This window comes from Gymnoscopelus microlampas (assembly GCF_963454915.1).
Source record: "Gymnoscopelus microlampas genome assembly, chromosome: 4".
NCBI lineage: Eukaryota > Metazoa > Chordata > Actinopteri > Myctophiformes > Myctophidae > Gymnoscopelus > Gymnoscopelus microlampas.
Window position 1 is genome coordinate 30,260,334 of NC_139941.1, and position 19,320 is coordinate 30,279,653.

At 40.2% G+C, this 19,320-nt stretch overlaps 2 protein-coding genes across 5 annotated transcripts; both read left to right on the plus strand.

Annotated features, from left to right (window-relative positions):
* Window positions 1–10,686: 10,686 nt before the first annotated feature.
* LOC311043756 (Rieske domain-containing protein-like) lies at window positions 10,687–15,021 on the plus strand. Of its 3 annotated transcripts, none has more exons than XM_084055116.1 (5): window positions 10,687–11,026; window positions 12,048–12,145; window positions 12,247–12,504; window positions 13,567–13,601; window positions 13,974–15,021. In XM_084055116.1, the coding sequence occupies exons 3-5, from the start codon at window positions 12,264–12,266 to the stop codon at window positions 14,265–14,267; spliced, it is 570 nt and encodes a 189-aa protein (XP_083911242.1). In that variant the 5' UTR covers window positions 10,687–11,026; window positions 12,048–12,145; window positions 12,247–12,263; the 3' UTR covers window positions 14,268–15,021. The 3 variants fall into 3 exon arrangements, with proteins under 3 accessions (XP_083911242.1, XP_083911240.1, XP_083911241.1); XM_084055114.1 differs by having other exon boundaries at window positions 10,687–11,021; XM_084055115.1 differs by lacking the exon at window positions 10,687–11,026 and having other exon boundaries at window positions 11,633–12,145.
* A 472-nt stretch (window positions 15,022–15,493) lies between these two features.
* gtf2h3 (general transcription factor IIH, polypeptide 3) lies at window positions 15,494–19,194 on the plus strand. Of its 2 annotated transcripts, XM_084054835.1 has the most exons (13): window positions 15,494–15,751; window positions 16,313–16,392; window positions 16,491–16,597; window positions 16,702–16,832; window positions 17,150–17,221; window positions 17,346–17,375; window positions 17,671–17,699; window positions 17,784–17,858; window positions 17,943–17,996; window positions 18,214–18,282; window positions 18,389–18,524; window positions 18,635–18,671; window positions 18,762–19,193. In XM_084054835.1, the coding sequence occupies exons 1-13, from the start codon at window positions 15,742–15,744 to the stop codon at window positions 18,829–18,831; spliced, it is 900 nt and encodes a 299-aa protein (XP_083910961.1). In that variant the 5' UTR covers window positions 15,494–15,741; the 3' UTR covers window positions 18,832–19,193. The 2 variants fall into 2 exon arrangements, with proteins under 2 accessions (XP_083910961.1, XP_083910962.1); XM_084054836.1 differs by lacking the exon at window positions 17,150–17,221 and having other exon boundaries at window positions 18,762–19,194.
* The last annotated feature ends 126 nt before the right edge of the window (window positions 19,195–19,320 follow it).

The window sequence follows — 19,320 nt, forward strand, 5'->3', positions numbered from 1 at the left end:
CCCTGATTGGGTTGTTATAATGGTAGGGACTGGGTGGTTGTCTGTGTCTGTAAGTGAATGCATCGAAACAATGGTATACTTGCTGTGAGGAGGTTCTGGTGTAGTTTGTGAGGAAAGATTAGAGATTGTGATTTGTGAGCTGAGCATAGCAGTATCCCCCGAGCAACAGATAGGATGTGAAATGGACTGAAGGGGAGAGGGTTGTGTAATAGGATATGGAAAGGGTCTATGAGGAGAAGCCGAGTCAGTGCTGCCTGGAGCCTCACTCCATGACTGGGCTTGGTGTTTCTGATTGTTCCCTTGTTTCTGGAGCGAGTTCTTGGCCACCACAGGGTTGGAAGGCTTAGTTAATCCTGGTAAAAAATAAACAGTAAAATAAAATAGCAGGATCAAAACCCGGCTGGTACATAAAATAAAGACATTATTTTCATGTTTTCTGTTTTATGGCACCAAACATTATGAAAGTCCTGAAATAAATGACCATCATTCTTTAAAAGAAAATCCATAGAAACAGCGCGAAAACCTTTGAAACAGCAGCAAGAAGTTTTCATCTGGTTAGAGATAAAAGTTTATGTGTGTATGAAATTATATTTTTAATCAATATACTAATACAAATCAGCATGTTGTTTGATGGTGAGATATTTTAAGCTTGAGCCTCTATGTTGGAACCACAACAATGTACAGAAATTATAATCATGCAAAAACTGCTAATACACGCATATGCCACAAACTTACTCTCAAACCTCCTCACTTACCTATACCCCAAAGCTCATCAGCAACACTGTACATGTCTTCCTCTTGCTCAACGTGATAATTAGCCATTGTGGTTTTGAGGGAGGGCACATAGCTGGACTTCACGTTAAGCTGCAGAAGGGACAGACCACATGTTCCCTCTTGGTCCTCCATCAATGTACATGATTGTTTTTCATCCTCCTCTACTCTTCTATTGTCCTGTCTCTTCCCTTTCTGGTCCCCACAGAGGAAAGAATCTGTGGCGGCCTGTTGCTCCACCTGAAGCTGAGAGAAACTGAGGGGATCCATGGTACAGCTGGGAGAATCAACAGAAGAGGATTCCACTGTAGGCAAACCACTTGTGTCATTTTCATCATTGGGACTGCGGTGCATGTGAACACAAGATAGAAATGCAGTAGATGAGGTTGCAACTGTGCTTGGATCTCCAGAGTGCTTTTTGACAGTCTTGGCTGGTGCTTCACTTTGAGGCAAGAGGGAACTTGACATTTCAGATACCCTCTCTCTTGCACAACTCAATGGCATGGCCCCCCACGGAGCATGAACAGGGTTCACATTATGTAGTGATAAAGGTAGGTTGTTGGAGTCGCGATTCATGTGTTTTGACTCCAGTGAGAGGTCATTGAGTTTGATGAGGGACGGGATGCTGTCTATATGATCACAGTCTGGGGAGAGGGGCCGTTCAGCTGGCTCTCGATGGTGGAGACGTTTGGGCTGATGGTGTTCGGGCCAGAGGGTGTGGGTGAGGCTATTATTGTCGCTATTACTGTTACTGTCTATGGACTGTAAAGCATAGCTCCCAATTCCACCGTCCTCCTCCTCAGTGCTCCATTCTGCCTCAATTAGGACGCCTGAGGTGTCCGTTATTTCCCCACCATCTTCTATTGGCCTCCAACTTTCCTGTGAGTCACAGCCAGAGGAAACCCGTGCCTCTCCATGACTCAATGTGGCCCTGTACTCTTCTTCAGACTCTGTTGATTCCACCCACGCCCACCTCGGCTGTCCACCTTCCACCTCTGTTTGCCTCCATTCTTCCCTCCTTACCCTCTTCTCTCTTCCCCCTATCATCTCCTCCCTTCTCTCTCTCTCACCACAGTGCTCTCTACTCGTCTCCATTCCTTCCCTAGAAACCCACCACTCGCCACCTGACCCACCATGGACATCGTCATAATCACCTTCATCTTCATCGTTGTTGCGGCTCGGAGAGGTCAAAGAAGAGTGTATTTCATTCAGCCCGCCAATATCTCCACGAGGAAAGTGTGCGTGTTCTCTGTTAACTTCAGGCACGTACAGATCTCCCAGTCCATGACAGACAGGGGCAGAGACAGATGGGCGGGAGGAGGGTTGGTGGGTAGTGGAAGTGAAGGACGGGCAGAGAGAAGGCTGAACAGATTGATGGTCAGACGACGACTGGAACCGCTGCAGCTGCTGGTGGTACCATCTCAGATGCCTCTCCCTTTCGGCTTCCCTTTCTCCGCCCCTCTGTGAATCCCTTTCGCCCCTGCTATCCGGAGCACTGCACATTTCACTGGTGTCTCCTCTGTCTCTTTCCCCAGCAGTTACCACTTTCATTCTATTTTCTATAGTACATTTGTTCCCATGTGTCTCCACTCCTTTCTGACAGAATCTATCCACTATTCCATCGCTGGTAATATCACTACAGTGAATCTGCTCTCCCACTGGTTGTCTCACCTTCAGCCCTACCCCCATGTTCAGTCCTGTGATTGCCTGGCCCGTACTCTGAATTTCATTAGACCCTTCGTCCTCTTCTCTCCTCTCTACTCTCCCTCTTCTCTCCCTCTTTCCTGCTTCCTCTTTCCGCTGCATCGTAGCGCCAATTCCTAGTGAACCTCTAACTGGGGTAATATGTTCGAGTCCAATCTCTTCTTCTCTGCCTCTTCCATTCTCTCCCTTTGTCCCAGGGCTGTTCTTTGGTGTGGAGCAGAAGATATCACTCGCTGTGGATACCCTCCTGGAAGGCGTGCTGAGGCGAGCATCACCCCTTTGTCTCCCAAGCTTAGGTGGGCTTTTTCCTTGGTTCATGCAGCTAGCACCACTACTATTGCTCCTGGTCTGGTTCTGTTTAGGGGAGGTGATTCCTTTGCTTCTTCTGTCTCCTCTTGCTCCTCCTTGGCCTCTCAGCTCCTTCACCCTATGTGAAGGATAAACAGAAATTACTACCATTAATGTAGCTTTCAAATACATCCTTTCTACCCGTTTTGTCCTTTATGCTGATTTTATTGTAAGTATATGGTACCAAATATTTTTTAAATACTGGCTGTACTTTGTTTCCAAAGCCTCCTCAAGTTGTCCAGTGATTAGGGTTATTAAAGCAATCTTACATGCCCCATACTGGTTCAGGATCAAATACCACCAGAGCCACACTGTGCCTGTCCTGTGCTGTCTCCCTCTTTTCTACTGTCTATCCCAGTATTTAAAAAAAACACAATATACACAAAAAGGAGAGGATTTCCCCAAACAAATTAACCAAAAATGTATCAAAATTGTGTTTGACATATCTACACATCGTGAGTTTGTAGATTGTACAATGTTTGCCTATTTTTTAAGATTTTCTTTGCCTATGTTAAGACATGCCCAGAATAGGAACACTAGCCACTCCCATCACAGACACAGACTTACCGGTCAGCGTATCTCAGTGTATTGAGGGTGTGTTCAGTTGCTAAGTGACCAGGTGAAATGTTTGCAATCATGCATGTCTTTGAGTTACCAACAAAGGAGTCTTTCAACACCTGCAATGGAAAAACAAACAAACATATAGGAAGTTGAAGAATAGAATATGAAAGAAACTGGAACAGACACAAAGTGGACCTGTTTCTGCAAACTAAATCCACTAAACATCAGTTCTGATGAACAATCTGGCTACTGTGTTTAGGTGTTCTTTACCTGAGTGAGTTTGCTTTGTCGGAAGGGTGTGTGTGACTGCTCCTGATCCAGTGACCGGATGCATTCCTTAAGCTGAGACAAAATATAAATAAATGAATATACAGTACAAATTTGCATTCAACTGTAATCTCTGTGTGTGTTCGGTTGGCTAATAGCAGTGTGTGTGTGTGTGTGTGTGTGTGTGTGTGTTTTGTTGAACCCACAGCCAGTAAACTCTGGTTAATTTCAGCTCCCTCCATCCGGCTTCGTCTGTCTGGCTCTCTGGTGTCTGCTGCCCTCTCACTACCTGCCAGGTCCACAAACCACATCCTACACACAGCACGCACACACGCACGCACGCACAGTTAAAATGGTGTCAAAGTTGGAATAACTGCAGTCATTATAAAGTTTTGTTCAATCTTTAATTTAAATGTTATTATGCAATTAGTCTTGTCCAGTGAAAAGTCTGTCCAGTTAGTTAGTACACCTTTGCACCACGAAAGTAAAATATACAAAATGTGATAGGATACTAAGAGCACTAACCTGCCAGCTAGTTTCTGTTTTGGACTTCTAATCTGAATCTGTAGCAGAGCGTGAGAGCGAGATGAGACTGGATTCACCCCACTCACTCCTTGAGTACGCTCTTCTGTACCCAATGAGATCACCTACATGAAGAGGACAAAGCCTAATTTATACTTCATATCAATCACGTTGTTAGCTTCAAAATCAGATATGTTTGGTTGTGCATTGCAATATAAATGATAAATTGGGTGAAAAGGAGAGGAAAAGAAAACTGGGGGGGCGGTGATAGTGTAGAGATTCCTATGAGTTCTTAAGTTTAATAATGTATTGTGCTTTGTACAACCTATTCTAGTATATGCAACACTGGACTGTTACATTTACCAGATGTATATCATATATTTTATATTTTTTTGTTTTTCTTTAACCACTTGAACCCTAGCATCCCTGTTATGGGACTAACATTCAGCAGAAATAGCAGACCTACAAACTCTGTGAGCTGGTAGAGCGGCTATTTTTGGCTACAAGATTTGGTGCAGACTAGAGGGGAAAAGAGCGGACCAAGCACAGAGCCGACCCTGGTTAAGTTTCTTAAGTAGTGGTTTAATTGTTAATGCTATAATATATAGAAAGACTGAAGCATATAAAGGATGGGTATATGCAGTAGTTTAGAGGGCTCTAGTTAGTCTTGTGGACACAGCATGAAAGATTAGCTCAGTTGTGAAGAGAGGGCCTCACCTCTAGTAGTGAGTCCACTGAGTCCACTCTGACCTCCCTGAGCCCTGCAATTTGGACCACTCTCTGGCCATCCTCCCTCGCAAACAACCTACAGCAAGACAAATAGATTAAATATTAAGGAGTGATTCTCTGGATATGTAGGGTATTACTATTTTATGTAAATGATATACTTTATCTGACAACATAGAATTACAACAAATAGAAGTGACAGGGAAGCTCTGCTAGTTTCTTTTTAAGATTGTCTGTCATTACATTTTCATAATATTTTGATAATTCCATGGCTTTATGTTTACTACTAAAGTACTGTATGTTGATTTGAATGGAAATGCGAGATCTTTCCATTGCAATTCTGAACCTTAAAATAAGTAATAATACTGTAAGTGCAGCAAGTAGACGACCAAAGCAGACTTTGGTATAGCACTCTTCATCCAAAGTATGGATAAAAGTGATATAAAATAGATAACAATGTTATGATCAAGATGAAGACACATTTCACAAGTGCAGGAATTGGACAAAAACTAAGCGGATGAAGACAGAAAGATGAGATGGATGATTAAGTGGCAAAAGACAACTATACAGTGAATCTGAATCTCTCTTCACATCTAGCGACGCATTCATATAAGGACAAACGTGTGCGTGCACATACATACAAATACACATATGCACCTACACACCGTTTTCTATGGTCCAACAGGTCATAAAGCTGGCCGCAGTATATCTCAAAGAAACTGATGTAGACCAGTAATGGCGATTGTGTGTGTGTGGTAGACAGGTGTGTAAAGATGTCCTGAGCCGCCAACACATACAGTCCTGGCGTACCAGGAGAGGAACCTAACATGGTGTGAGTCTTCCCTGCACCCGTTTGGCCATACGCAAAGCAGGTGGCCTTGCCTCTGTGGACAAAGAACACACATAGAAAATCAGAAAGCATACATGCAGGTGGGCACACTCAGACAAGGAGGTATACACACACATGTATATTCAAACACAAAAAAGTCTAGGTCAGTCAAACACCAGTCATTGTATTGTATTACAGAAGTGTCACCACTGTGTAGTAGATACATGTACTGTTAGTATTTTGTTACATCCAACAATATTTTTTTTTTATGTTTTACTCAATGAGAGCTTCTTGGGACAAGGCCAATGTGATTCATGGTTTAGGAATGACCACAGTACAGTAAAGTGAGTGCACACTGTTTTGAAAAGTAGTGCATATAAAATATGTCATGGTGTAAACAAGAACATACAGTGTGCTTTACATGAAAGTAAAACACAAGTTTAAAATAGATAAATTGTACATATGGCGTAGTATCCCAAATAACACTGATATATCCCAGATTAATTTAGGTTACCCTTATTTAGGGTAAGAGCTTTTGTTTTTTTTGGAAGGAGGGTATTACATTTATTTATGTCAACTTAAACGCTGAGATACTCGAGTTACCCAAATACTGATGAGATGACGGTGTACATGTACATTAATGACACATAATATGGATCGGGTGACCCATCTCCTAAACTAGTACCAGTACAGTATACTGTAAATGTTCTCTACCCTTTGAGCATGTGCTGTACCAGGGGATAGGCTGTTCTCAGATACACCTCCTCATTGGAGCATTCCTCCCCAAACACCTGGTCAAAGTAGAACCTGTGCTACTTGGACAAAGGGGGAGAGGGTGACATACGCAGAACTAAGTTTACCGTTGTGTTGTTATTGTTAAATTAAATCAGTTTGTGTGTAGAAGAAGCTTGAACACAGCAAAATCTGGAGCGTTTGAACTCTGAAAGTGTAAACAATTATATTTAACCTTTCAGAGTTCAATTAATACTCTGAACTTTGGTGTGTGAAAGCTACTCTTAAATACCCTTATGCCATAACAGACAAGCTTGCAGACGTTTAGACATCAAAGACTGTGTCAATCATATCAATGTTGTTTACTTGACTCAATCTTGGTTATGCAATGTAGTCACCTGTAGTATGTACTGTGTAAGATCCACAGCTTCTTTGCACCCGTGGACCATCACACACTCTCCGCCCTGAGTTGCAACAATATCTGCCTCTCCTTTCCTGTCTTCTGCCCGTGTCAGCGGTCTTTTCCTCACACATACACTGATACGTTGCTCCCCTGCTTGCCTGAAACACACATGCACATGCATTATTCAAAATCAGAACGACAGGGTCAGTAACAAGCACCTCGAGCAAATAATTTGCCCACTTGCAAAATGTAAAATGAGGAGATGCAAAGAGGCATGAATGCCAATGTAAATAAAGGGTAAGACTCAGAAATATCTGCACATATCACAGACATAGCGATACTTAATATGAATGTCTCTCTTTTATTGAATTATTTATGCCGTCTTTGTTGAAATGTTCAATATCAGATACAGAATTGTAACGAATACAAGATGAGCTATTTCAACTCACTTTTTGTTTGGTGCTAATGGAGAACTTAGCGGTAGTCCATAGTTATAGCCGCATGTTCTCTTTGATTCATAAGCAGGTGTGGGTTTGGCCATCTGCTTATAAATCCCATGATCCTCTATGCTTACAGCAGGTTTTGTCCTCCTGGAAACTGCCATTCTGTCTTTGTGGACTGTTAGCTTGTTGTCTCTAATACACTGTGGTGCTACTGTTGTGTATTTGGACCTCAGCTTGTAAGCAGAGGTGCATGCAGGGGATGATCTGGTTTGAGAGTTGTGAATGGATAACCGTCTCATTACGTCTTGCTTGGTGGTCTTTCCTGTGCAAAGAATGGATGTAGGATGACGGATGTCTGGATTCTTTTTGTGGCACCTCCCTTTACATCCAGGTTTTATCTCAGTAGTACCCGTTTCTAATCCTGACCGCATTTGCAAGGGTATCCTTTGGCCCTGCTCTGATCCACGGATACCGCTTGATTTATGACTTGAATAGATATTAACACTCATAGTATTGTGAAAAGGCTTGAGGTGATTATCTGTTTCAAAACTGAAATCAAGTCGTCTTCGTACAGGCGATTGTCTGAGGAAAGTTGAACCCGCTTGCCACTGCATTGCGGCGGTGTCCTTGTTTTCACCATCTAGATCCTCCTCACCAGCTCCATCCTCACAAATGTCATCAACATCACCACCGTAATAAGCATAACCACCACCAGCAGCAGCATCTAGTTTATCAATGTCATCATCATTAACATCTTCATAACCCTGGCCCTTCTTATCAAGAGTTTTGACCAACTGGACCAGGCGGAAGAGGCGAGACCTGTCCTCCATGTTGTGGATCCCTAGGATAGGGTAATCCTCCATAGTCAGTGTTGATAGGTGGACTGCCCGATGCACACCCATGGAAATAAACCTGAGGGGAAAGAGGCGATAACCGTGACCAACTGGAATTTAATGTGTTATGGTGTGTAAATATGTATTGTAAAAGAAAGTGTGTGTGTGTGTGTGTGTGTGTGTGTGTGTGTGTGTGTGTGTGTGTGTACGCGCGTGCGTGCGTGCGTGTGGGTGTGTGTGTGTTCAACCTGGCATAATGATGCTGTAGTCCAACTTCTTTCAGGCATTCGTACAGGCAAGACATCACTTCCTGCTGTCCCTTTGCTCTTTCCTTTTCTTCTCCACAACTTATCCCTTTGACATTCAAGCCTCCCTGCTGTGACTGCCTGTATACAGTATATATATATGAGGCAGAAATTGAAAATGAGGCAGTTTGTCTAGTTTTCCCTCAAATGATCAGACAATCAAAGTCAAACTGTTAAAACAATACTTGTATAACTAGCCTATTTAGCCTATCTTAAAATTACATTGACATTATTTCAAATAAACTTACCTTTTAGCGGCTGGATTCACAAAGCAGTAATATTTTTCATAAACACTGCCTTCCGTCTCTCAATGACTTCTGCCAGTATGATGGCCAATAGCAAGTGACTGTAATACTACCACACTGTACTGTTGTGGTGGCAAAAAGAGTATAACGCACTGGTATGTGGTTGAAATATGAAACTGTCTCAGGATGAAGCCGGGGCAGCAACGTGCAGTAAGGTCACACATTGCACGAAAGCAGCAAATATGATAAATATAGCATGAGGCTCAAGCAGCAGTTGCTTCTTTGGGGCTGACAGCTGCAATAGTTTTAACTAGGACATTTGTAAGGGATTAGAATGAAACTCCACATGTATGTACTGTACATGACAGGATCACATTGGGTCCAGAGTGATTTCTAGCCCTGACAAGGCAGATACAGTGTAGTGACCTGGTCCTTATTACATTTGCTCATTCATTCATGTATTATTTTATTAATATAGGTCTAGTCCTAATTTTTCTAAGTTATTTATTTCACACATGGCCAAATACAGTCAGTAGCCTAAGTGTGGCATAGACATAGTGTGGCACTCATAGGCTACAATAACCATGACAAAATGACTCTCAACATATTCATTCCCAAATGAATTAAAACAATAATAATTGTATAATTCCGAAATGTACACTGTAATAGTTTAGTCTCAAGAGATGACTTACCCATTTAATCCCTATCAGTTCTTGGTCGCATAAGAACCAGGGAACTTAAGACACCTGGCAGGTTAGTGAGCCTGTGAGGTAGGCTACACAACAACGCCGTAAAACAGAATGCATTAAATTTTCATAAAGTTTGTGGTCTTCTTCAGTAGTAGCCTAGTGTTTCCGTACACAGAGAACATCTCCATAACGACGACAACGGGTTTGAGTGGACGCACTGTTTCCCGCTGTGTACAAAGACCAATGAGCGACATGAGGCAGCAGCTATGGAGGTGCGCTCGATATCCGTCCTTTAACGCGCCGGGGCTCCTAGAGGCGGTGACATTTCTGTCATTTTCACTTAAAGTAATACAATAACCAGCCAAGTAAGTGACGGATTACACTTGATAAAGAATGTCAATTGACAGCCGATACATTTCCTAACCTCAGCACTGGAGAGACTAATCCCAGAGGGGCTTATATGCCCACGAGAGTTAAGACAATAAGCTTAAAGTAGGTGAGATGGCCCCATCAAGAAATCCAAGTCACCCCATATGTTACAAGGCTTAACATATGGGGTGACTTGTCTGTGAAATTAAACACTTTTTACGATTATCTCATGCCTTGTCATGAATTGTAAGTGTTTGTTCAGGGGCCTCCCAATCTCTCCAGCACTTAACATAAATTATATTTTCAGGTCGGGATACCATAGCCAATGTATTTTTTTCAATCAGAGAACGGTAACAGGACAGGTGGGCATGGGCACCAAAACCATCTGGGCACTAGGGCCCACTGGCTAGTGCCCACTCGTTCAGGTGCCCAGTTATCTCCACCCCTATTAAAGTGCCCGCTCGTCCAGGTGCCCACATGTCCAGTCATCCCAAAAATATGGTGCCCAGATGTCCCTATAGTGCCCACCTGTTTGTATTGAGGTCATACTTCAAATTGTCTGGTCTGGTGAATTTGTACTTCCATGTACTGTTGTTCTCATGTCTTACTAAATAAAGTACATCAATCAATCAATCAATGGTCCTGCACACTCTCTCTCTCTCTCTCTCTCTCTCTCTCTCTCTCTCTCTCTCTCTCTCTCTCTCTCTCTCTCTCTCTCTCTCTCTCTCTCAATAAAAATATAAACCTGACTATAAAAACGTGTTAAAGGTAATTTAAGCTCTCATAGCTACATAATGAGCAATATAAGAAATATTTTCTATTAATGTAGGTTTCACATTTTGGCCAAAAAGGATGGGATTGTACAGCACAGCATGTTTCATTGGGGACCTATTGAATGTAACACACAACACTGACGCTTCCTTATTTATTTATTTAATATTTATCACAAGAGATCATTTTCAGTCACGTTGACGGTAGTTCGCAATAATATTTAAAACGTGTCCACGGTCCACCTAATTATACTAATTCCGTCTGATAGATATTACAGTAGGAACTCTAGCATTCATTTGGATCATTTTGAGTGAGATGACACCCAAAGTTCCGTACAGTTAGCATTTGCTAACGGTAGCTATTAGTTGTCAAGTTCTAGCTCATGCTGTCATGCAACCAATGTTAACCAAATATACTACCTTTAAATTGGATAGAAATTACATTATCACGGGATGCAACCAGTCTACGCGAGAGCCTAATGTATTGGCCTAAAACAGTTAAAGGTAGGGTAAGTGATATGTTTTGGTATTTTTTTGTTGAAAAGGTTAAAGTACTATATTCTGACAGTAATCATTGCTACAGAGCGTTTGTTCGGTCACAGGGGTCTCTCCAGCTCTTTAGTAAACAGAATATAGTACATTTTCAAGTAGGTGACAAAATGTAAGCCAATCAGAGAGAGCACTGAAAGTGCATTTTGTGTTTAATAAAGAGCTGGACATGGGAGACTCCTTTTACTGAACAAACACACTATAGCAATGAGTACTATCAGAATATAGAGCTATTTAACACTTATTTTAACCAAAGTAAATCACTTACCCTACCTAGTAAGTATAAATAACATTTTGAAAATATAAGTTTAAATATGTTCAACGTTTTCCTCATCAAACCTTCATTGATTTAGATATGGCTGCTTCTTCTGGCCTGGTTCTGAAAATGCACTCTAGCATTGTGTACTTTTACATGTCCAACATGTATTAAAGCTATTGGAATGAGGTAATTGGGTTAGGTCTAATCGTCTATATTTATGATAATGAAGCAAAGGGAACTCAACTATCCCAGTTCCCCCTTTTAATGTTTTCCCCTCCTCCTGCCATGTTTCTAAAGAGAGTAGCTGTTGGTAGGGCAAGGTAGAAAGAGGAGGATCAAGGAAAAGTGTGCTCCTTGGAGCACAGGTCTCCGTTAGGCCCGGGTTGCCTACACAGGGCCCGCAAAGAATTTGGGGCAGAGATTCTGCTCTGTGTTCCAGGGAGTGTGTGAGCACAGTTTCACACTGATTGGTCCAACGGTGCCAGAGATAAGCTGTACACAGAGGACGGACAGAGGCGAAAACATAGTCTCGGCCACACCTTAGGCCTGGTGGAGACAAAGAACAATAGTGAAAATATTGGGATGCAACTAATATTTCTGCCTTACTGAGCAGCAGATTTGCATTTGACGTGTATCTTTGCCTTCTATGGGTTAATGAATGTGAGTGTGGCGTGCCTGAGCATACTGCTGCAACCATACTTATTCACCTGTCCCCTGTACAGACTACCTTCAGAGGCCGGTCTCTTCCAAGTGGGACCAGAGATGAGGGCTTTTCTGCACGACACTGAGTTGGACATTTGAGGATGATACACAAAAGAAGGTTATTGAATTATGTCTGCAGAGGACAAAAAAAGTTATCAACTTTCCTTTCTTGTTTATCTTAACCCTAAATTTACTTTAAACTGTCACCTCAATTGCCAGGAATCCTGTTTAAGGAAATGCTCAACATGTCTTCTGAGGAGAGGATTCCCCAGACGTCTTCTTCTTTCTCTTCTTCCCCATCCTCCTCCTGCTCTCTTACCTCTGCCTCCTCTATACCTCCCCCTTCTTCCTACTTCATAGGAAAGAGAGAAGACATTGTCCAAGCAAGACGTGTGACTAAACTAGTGAACGGATGCAGAGACGTTCTGGTTCTGTACCACCAGGGGGAGCTACATGCTATGGACATGCGTTGCTACCGTAAGGTCACTGAACTTGGGAGCTGGGTGATGCCTAAAACATCTATGTCTGGGTGGTAATGTGGGTGGATACAAGAAGAGTGGGCACTAAGGAAGAGTGGAGTGTAAATTGGCTATTTTGTCCAAAATGTCAAAAAATAAAATATTTGAAAATGACTGGATAACCAGGTTTTGTAGCAGTCTGTTGCAATTGTAGAAATGTTAGACCTTAATTGTCGAATGTTTAAGCATGTTATAATCATGTGTACTTTACATTACTTAAAAACATTTTCCAAATATTTTATTTTGTAACATTTTGGAAAAAATAGCCAATTTAATACTGAGGTGACTGCCCACTCTAACTTAGTGCCCACTCTCATGTTACCGTGTGGGTGACATCTATCTATCTATTAATTCACAAAACCTGTGTTTGTCTATCCCGGCCATAACTTGGGTGCCATCCAATTGAACGACCTCAAACAATCGGACCAATGGTTTCAGAGAACCTAAAAAATATCTGTCTGTCTGCAGGTCGGACGCCATCCTAGATACGCCCAGAACAGACACAGAGACATAGATTTTGTCAATTAATAGAAAGATGACAGTCCTAATTTTCCATTTTCCACATGAGTAGTAGAAATTAGCTTGTTGCATAGGCACTCTGCTGCTAAATGACAATAGTTGACTTGAGTTGGTTGACATTTCAGCATTATTGCAGGTTCGCAAAGATTGTTAAATAGAGCTATACTCTGACTGCAATCAGCGTTTGTTCAGTAACAGGGGTCTCCCTGAGCAGTGATTACTATCAGTGATTACTACCAGAAAATGGAGCATAATCCTTTTAACAAATACATGTTTTGTTATAACCAAAAAATATCACTTTACATCTTTAAAGACACTGAATGATTTTGCTGTTAAACTTTAGGTAGAATGCACCTCTTAAATCGAAGAATTTAAAATTGACTAACATTTTAAAAGTGCTATTATTAGTTAAAATCTAATCTCTTATATCACAAATCTGAAATTTTAAATTAACAGAGGATGATAGAGGAATCACTACTAAATTATTTATTTTTATTAACAGATGCTGGTGGACCATTACAGCGAGGAGACATTGAGGTGAGCCAGATATATTATAAGCACATTCCAAGTCGGTCAGATAGGCGGTTGTCCAGAACCGCCGATCCAACCGATTTTTTGTACAATAAAGAATAACACAGGGTTAAGTGATTAATAAAAATAAATAATCTATTACAACTTTTTCATGTTTATTCTTTTATATATAAGAAATACAATTACAAATACATAAGCTGCTTCTCAATTAATCGATTAACCTACATGAGCAAGATTAAGAGGATTTAGAGGTTCTAAATGTAGGTTTCGATATATCATTTATTGGGAAGATCGATAATGCTGTATTAGTAATATTAAAACATAATTTGTCTATCTTCTTTTTGTTTTTGTATTATCTATTTCGGGTGCTCTGCTCAGGAGTTTGATGGCCGCATGTGCATTGTGTGTCCCTGGCACAAGTACAAGATCACATTGGCGGAAGGAGAAGGGCTCTACCAAGCCGTGGATGATCCGACAGCCAAACCCCTGAGAACATACTGGCGTTCAAAAGGCATTAAACAGAGGATTCACAAGGTTTCAGAGGTCAACGGGAATGTATATGTAACACTCAATGACTCCAGTGAGGTCATTGAGTCAGACACCTACCAGACTGACAGATATACAGCCAAAACCCAGGCCAAAGAAATAGCCAATCCCTCTAAGAGTTTGTAATATTGTTTTGCTTATTTTCTTCGCCAGGCCGAGAGACTTGACTATGTCTAAAAAAGACTATGTTTTCGCCCCTGTCCATTTGTGTGTAGATAATCTCAGACACTGCTGGATTGATCAGCGTCATGTGACAATGAGCATCAAAACAGGGTTTTGATATTCCGTACTGTTTGCCTGTAATTGCTTCAAAAATGTGTCTTCTAAAGAACGCCATTTAACGCCAAAAGCACCCATCACTTCTGGCCATAATGGGCACCAGCACCACAAATGTGAAAAGCTAAACCATATGTCATGCAAACATATGTCATATATATGGCATCCGGCTGGGTGGCATATATGCCACCCAGCCTGGAGAAGACCTAAGTTCAGAGGAGCACCCTTTTCTAGTTGCAACTGAAAGCAGTTTTATCTTGTGGTGGCTTTTCTGAAACTTTGAAAACCTTTTTGATATTTGCACTGTCTATCAGCATTTGGAAGAAAAGATACTGTATATACATAGGGACAAACTATGATGTTACAGTGATCAGCTTAGAACATTTTAAAAAGTAATAAGAATTGCTAGGCTACAGTATGTTCTTGTCAATGAGGTGCATTTCAATGTGATTTTCCAGACTTAAAAAAGCTATTACTGCAAATATACTTATTTTTGTACTAAATAGCAACCAAAATACTGTAGGTATTTTTGTGTCATGTGCCAACACAGGTTCTCAAATATCGTTGAACATGTAAAATAAAGTATTTGTAATTTATTGTATTATATCTTGTATACTTGTTTTCTGTATTAGGCAATCAACCAAAAGTTTGAAAGAATAAGATAAACCCAAATAAAACAAAATTATTGTTAGGATATACTATTCGAAGTTCAATGGAGAAGTGGCGCCCTGTTCTATTCGGTTCCTCCCATAGAGTTATGGTTCCTCCAGGCTTCAAGCTATGTCTCAATATATATATTGAAATTCTCAACTTAAAACAGTTGAACAGGGTTGTAAACTAAAATATTGACATATTGGGTCCTTCGCATGGATGTGTGTTTTCGAGAAGAAATGGCCAGCAGGCGGAGCAACCATGTCAGGTATCTATTTACAATTTATACACAGTTAACAAAAGAAAAGAAAAACAAAAGTCTGATATCAAATATACAAAATACAGTCAGGCACTGGACAGGTCATCCACTTACGAGCGGTCTGACTGACGTCATCAAGTCGCCTAGCAGTGACGTTCAACTTCTCAGATGCGACGGTTGTGTTTTGTTCCAATGGTTTTGTTGGAACAGTCTTTAGGCGTGATTTGATTATCAAATGTATGTGTTTTCACATTTCATTTACCGATATTTGAACTAAAGTACCCTCTTTCAAGAAATACAAAGTATGCTTTGCATTTCTAGCTGTCTGTAAAGCTTCGATACCATGAAAACTATCACCGCATCAAGAAAGTAACCAGCATCACTCTCGACTCCTTCCAAGTTTGTCCTCTCGATATGGCAGCGGGTATGCATGTTAAGTATTGGCGACGACATATTCTGGTGCAGGTGCCTGTTCTCCAGTGGTGGAAGAAGTGCTCACATTTTTATTTAAGTAAAAGTATCAATACTGCAATGTAGAGATAGTCTGTTAGAAGTTAAAATACGGTTTCAAATGTATACAAACATTTTGAAAATAGCAGATCTACAAGCTCACATCTGCTATTTTCAAATGGCCTAAATGTAAAGGCTGAAGTGTCAATTTATGTTTTGTAATAGTAATCAAAATCTACAAAATAACTAGTAAATACGGTTTTCATGTAATTGTAATGGAGTAAAAGTACAATAACTGCCTCTGAGATGTAGTGGGGTAGAAGTAAAAGTATTGAAATTTGTAAATACTGAAGAAAGTAAAAATACCTCAAAATTGTACTTACGTACAGTACTTGAGTACTTAGTAACTTTCCACCACGGCTGTTCTCTGTGCTGATTTTTTAAAATTCGGTTAGCAGTAGATTACTAGTAAATGCTTGACGAGTGATTGCATTGCAATATGGATTAACTCATGTCATCTGTGATTAACCTGCAGAGGATGAGTTCAATCTACTTGTCATTGTTGTGGATGTAAATCCCATATGGTGGGGCCAACAAGCTCAACGAGATCCGGAGGTAATAACACATGCTGTCAAGAATTGTACACACCAAGCTTATAAACACCAAGCTTTCTAAATGTTGAGTAAAAATCTGTACATTCCATCTCCTTCCAGTTCACCCTATCCAAGTGTTTGGATGCTGTCATGGTAGTTGGTAACTCACACATGGTCATGTCCAGGACAAACAAATTGGCTATTATTGCCAGCCACTGTCAAGACAGGTGACTTCAGCACACTTATTTTTAAATGATAATTTCAGAATGTATGTCAATGTTTTATTCATTTTGATGCATATCTCCCCCATCTACTTCTCGTTATTTCCCAGTTACTTTCTGTATCCCAGTGGTGGAGATGACCCTGGAGATATTCTAGCCTCAAGTGGAGATGGGAAGTATGAACTTCTATCAGTTGCCAATAACCTTATTGCTGAAGAGATAAGGAATGTCATGTCGAGAAGTGAGTGCCAGTCTGTCATTTGTCATTTTGCCTTGGTAAATTTGACTTAAATTTGAAGTAGCACAGTTCACAGCATATTGGTTCACCACTGTTAATTAGCTAGAACAGCTTCAAACAACTAGTTGTACCAAAGACGGGATTTAGATTTAAATGACCGATTTAAAATTAATTGCTTGATGGATTCATATTGTATTTAATAAGTGTAGTTTAAAAAAAAATAAGGCATGGTAAGTTAAATGAATGTGTATCAACTAGCTCAGTCACTTTAAGTTTGTCAACGCCATCTATTTTTCATTATGCCAATTTTGTCTTTACAGTCGGAGTACATTCAGACACATCAGTATTAACTGATACTTTATTGGCTGGATCCCTTGCCAAAGCACTCTGCTGTATCCTTTCCCCGCAGATTTATGTATTTTGTTAGGTTGATGTATTACAATAGGTTTCAACATTGATCTTGGTAAGCCACATCAACTGGCTTTTCTTTTCTTTTTTTTTAACCTAACCATTCAGATATTCACAGAGTCACAAAGGAACTGGAAGGTAAATAATACTGTGTACATCTCAGTTTGGTACATGTAATTATGTTCTCCAATACTTCTCCAATACTGAAGGTCTGTGGTTAACATAAGCGGGAGAGTATTTCATGTTTTGTACAACATACATTACACATTGTGAATATCATAAACCTTTGTTTGCTACCTAGTTTATTATTTTTATATAGAACAGCTCTGCTATAAGAAGTAAGAACCCATGGTTGTAGGCCACCTACAAAAATACGTCATCACTATAACACTTATAGTCACAGTCTTTCAAATATGTATATTCTTTTCTTTAGCTGGACAAGAAATGAAGTCAAGAATCTTGGTAAGCCCTAATGAGAGATATAATGATTGCTCTCATTTCATTCATATAATTTTGTACACAGGCTCAGTATTCTTTGCTTGATAGGTGGTAAAAGCAGCAGAGGACTGTGCTCTCCAGTACATGAACTTCATGAATGTGATTTTTGCTGCTCAAAAGCAGGTAACATATATTCAAACTTACTTCTGTCATACGGCTTTGCACTTAGATTCCCTTGACACATTTTCTTTTTCTATTTTGTTGTAGAATATCTTGATAGATGCCTGTGTGCTAGACTCAGACTCAGGTCTTCTTCAGCAGGTAAGTTCTTCTATTCTAAATGCAGATCTAAGAATCTACTTAGCATTACCTACACGGTGTTAAGGGCATTTAGTTAACAGAAACATCTACTGATGCTCTTGCTTGTATGGTTCCACATCAAAGTGTTTCTTATGCTTTAAAAAGCTTTTCTGTACCTTATGTTTTTTTAATGCTGAATACTGCTGAAAAATCCACCATTCATTTCTTCTCTCACTAGGCTTGTGACATCACTGGGGGCTTGTACCTAAAAGTACCACAGAAGATTGCCCTAGCGCAATACCTGTTGGTGAGATTCTACCCCAATGTTATGGTTAATATGAGAATGTTTACCTTATTTCCATACTGGAAAAAAAAACATTGGTTATTTATGAATGTTATTACTGTTTGAATAGTGGGTATTTCTGCCTGATGGTGACCAACGCTCACAGCTGGTGCTGCCACCACCTGTACACGTGGACTACAGAGCTGCATGCTTTTGCCATCGTAACCTCATCGAAATTGGTTATGTATGTTCAGTGTGCTTATCAAGTGAGTGTTTTCTCTTTTAAATAGATAAACAAAGAATGTAATAGATTTACAGTATATCATATACATGTATATAGTGACTGTGATGTAACATATTCCTCTCTCATCTAAAGTATTCTGCAGCTTCAGTCCCATCTGCACAACTTGCGAGTGAGTAGTTTTTATTTATTCGTTCAGCATCATGAGTGTCAAGAAACTGCTTGAATGTTCTTTGCATACAAATATGTTTTTCCTCCCCAGGACTGCCTTTAAAATTCAATTGCCTCCAATGGTGAAGTCAAAGAAGAAGAAAATCAAGCCATCCGCCTGACTACTTAGTATTTTTATGATGCTGTTTATTATTTCTGATATTAATATATCATTTTGTTTGTAATATCCTACATATGCTTTTAAGGCAGTAGGGGGACTAAATGAAAAATGTTGACTGACATCCATCCAACTCAACTTATGTTTTGTCAAATATGCTTACAGCCTGCATTTTTGTATGCAACTTTTTATATTATACTGTATATTGCCAAAACCTATTTATAATTTGTGCTTAAATATGCAGTATGTTTCAAAGTGATTAAATTGTGTACACATTCACTTACAAAGATTGATAAGGCATTATCTGGCATAAAATTTGTATAAGTCAAAGCGCAAGCAATAAATATTGAGGCTGGAACCTGTGAGTATTTTATTTTTTCTTAAGTTTATGGGTCCACATAGCTGTGGTCAGCACCTCAATAACACTGGTGTGTTTTCATGAGTTTATTTATTTTTTAGCATGATTCATATTAAAGCAGCACTAGTTTATTTT

What these genes read in the sequence shown, in the direction of transcription:
- LOC311043756 (XM_084055116.1), top strand. Translation starts at nt 12,264, where the DNA reads ATGCTCAACATGTCTTCTGAGGAGAGGATTCCCCAGACGTCTTCTTCT. An exon ending in TATGGACATGCGTTGCTACC is followed by an intron (nt 12,505 to 13,566) that starts GTAAGGTCACTG and finishes TTTTATTAACAG; the next exon opens with ATGCTGGTGGACCATTACAG. An exon ending in TACAGCGAGGAGACATTGAG is followed by an intron (nt 13,602 to 13,973) that starts GTGAGCCAGATA and finishes TGCTCTGCTCAG; the next exon opens with GAGTTTGATGGCCGCATGTG.
- gtf2h3 (XM_084054835.1), top strand. An exon ending in CCTTGCCAAAGCACTCTGCT is followed by an intron (nt 17,222 to 17,345) that starts GTATCCTTTCCC and finishes CTAACCATTCAG; the next exon opens with ATATTCACAGAGTCACAAAG. An exon ending in AAATGAAGTCAAGAATCTTG is followed by an intron (nt 17,700 to 17,783) that starts GTAAGCCCTAAT and finishes TTTGCTTGATAG; the next exon opens with GTGGTAAAAGCAGCAGAGGA.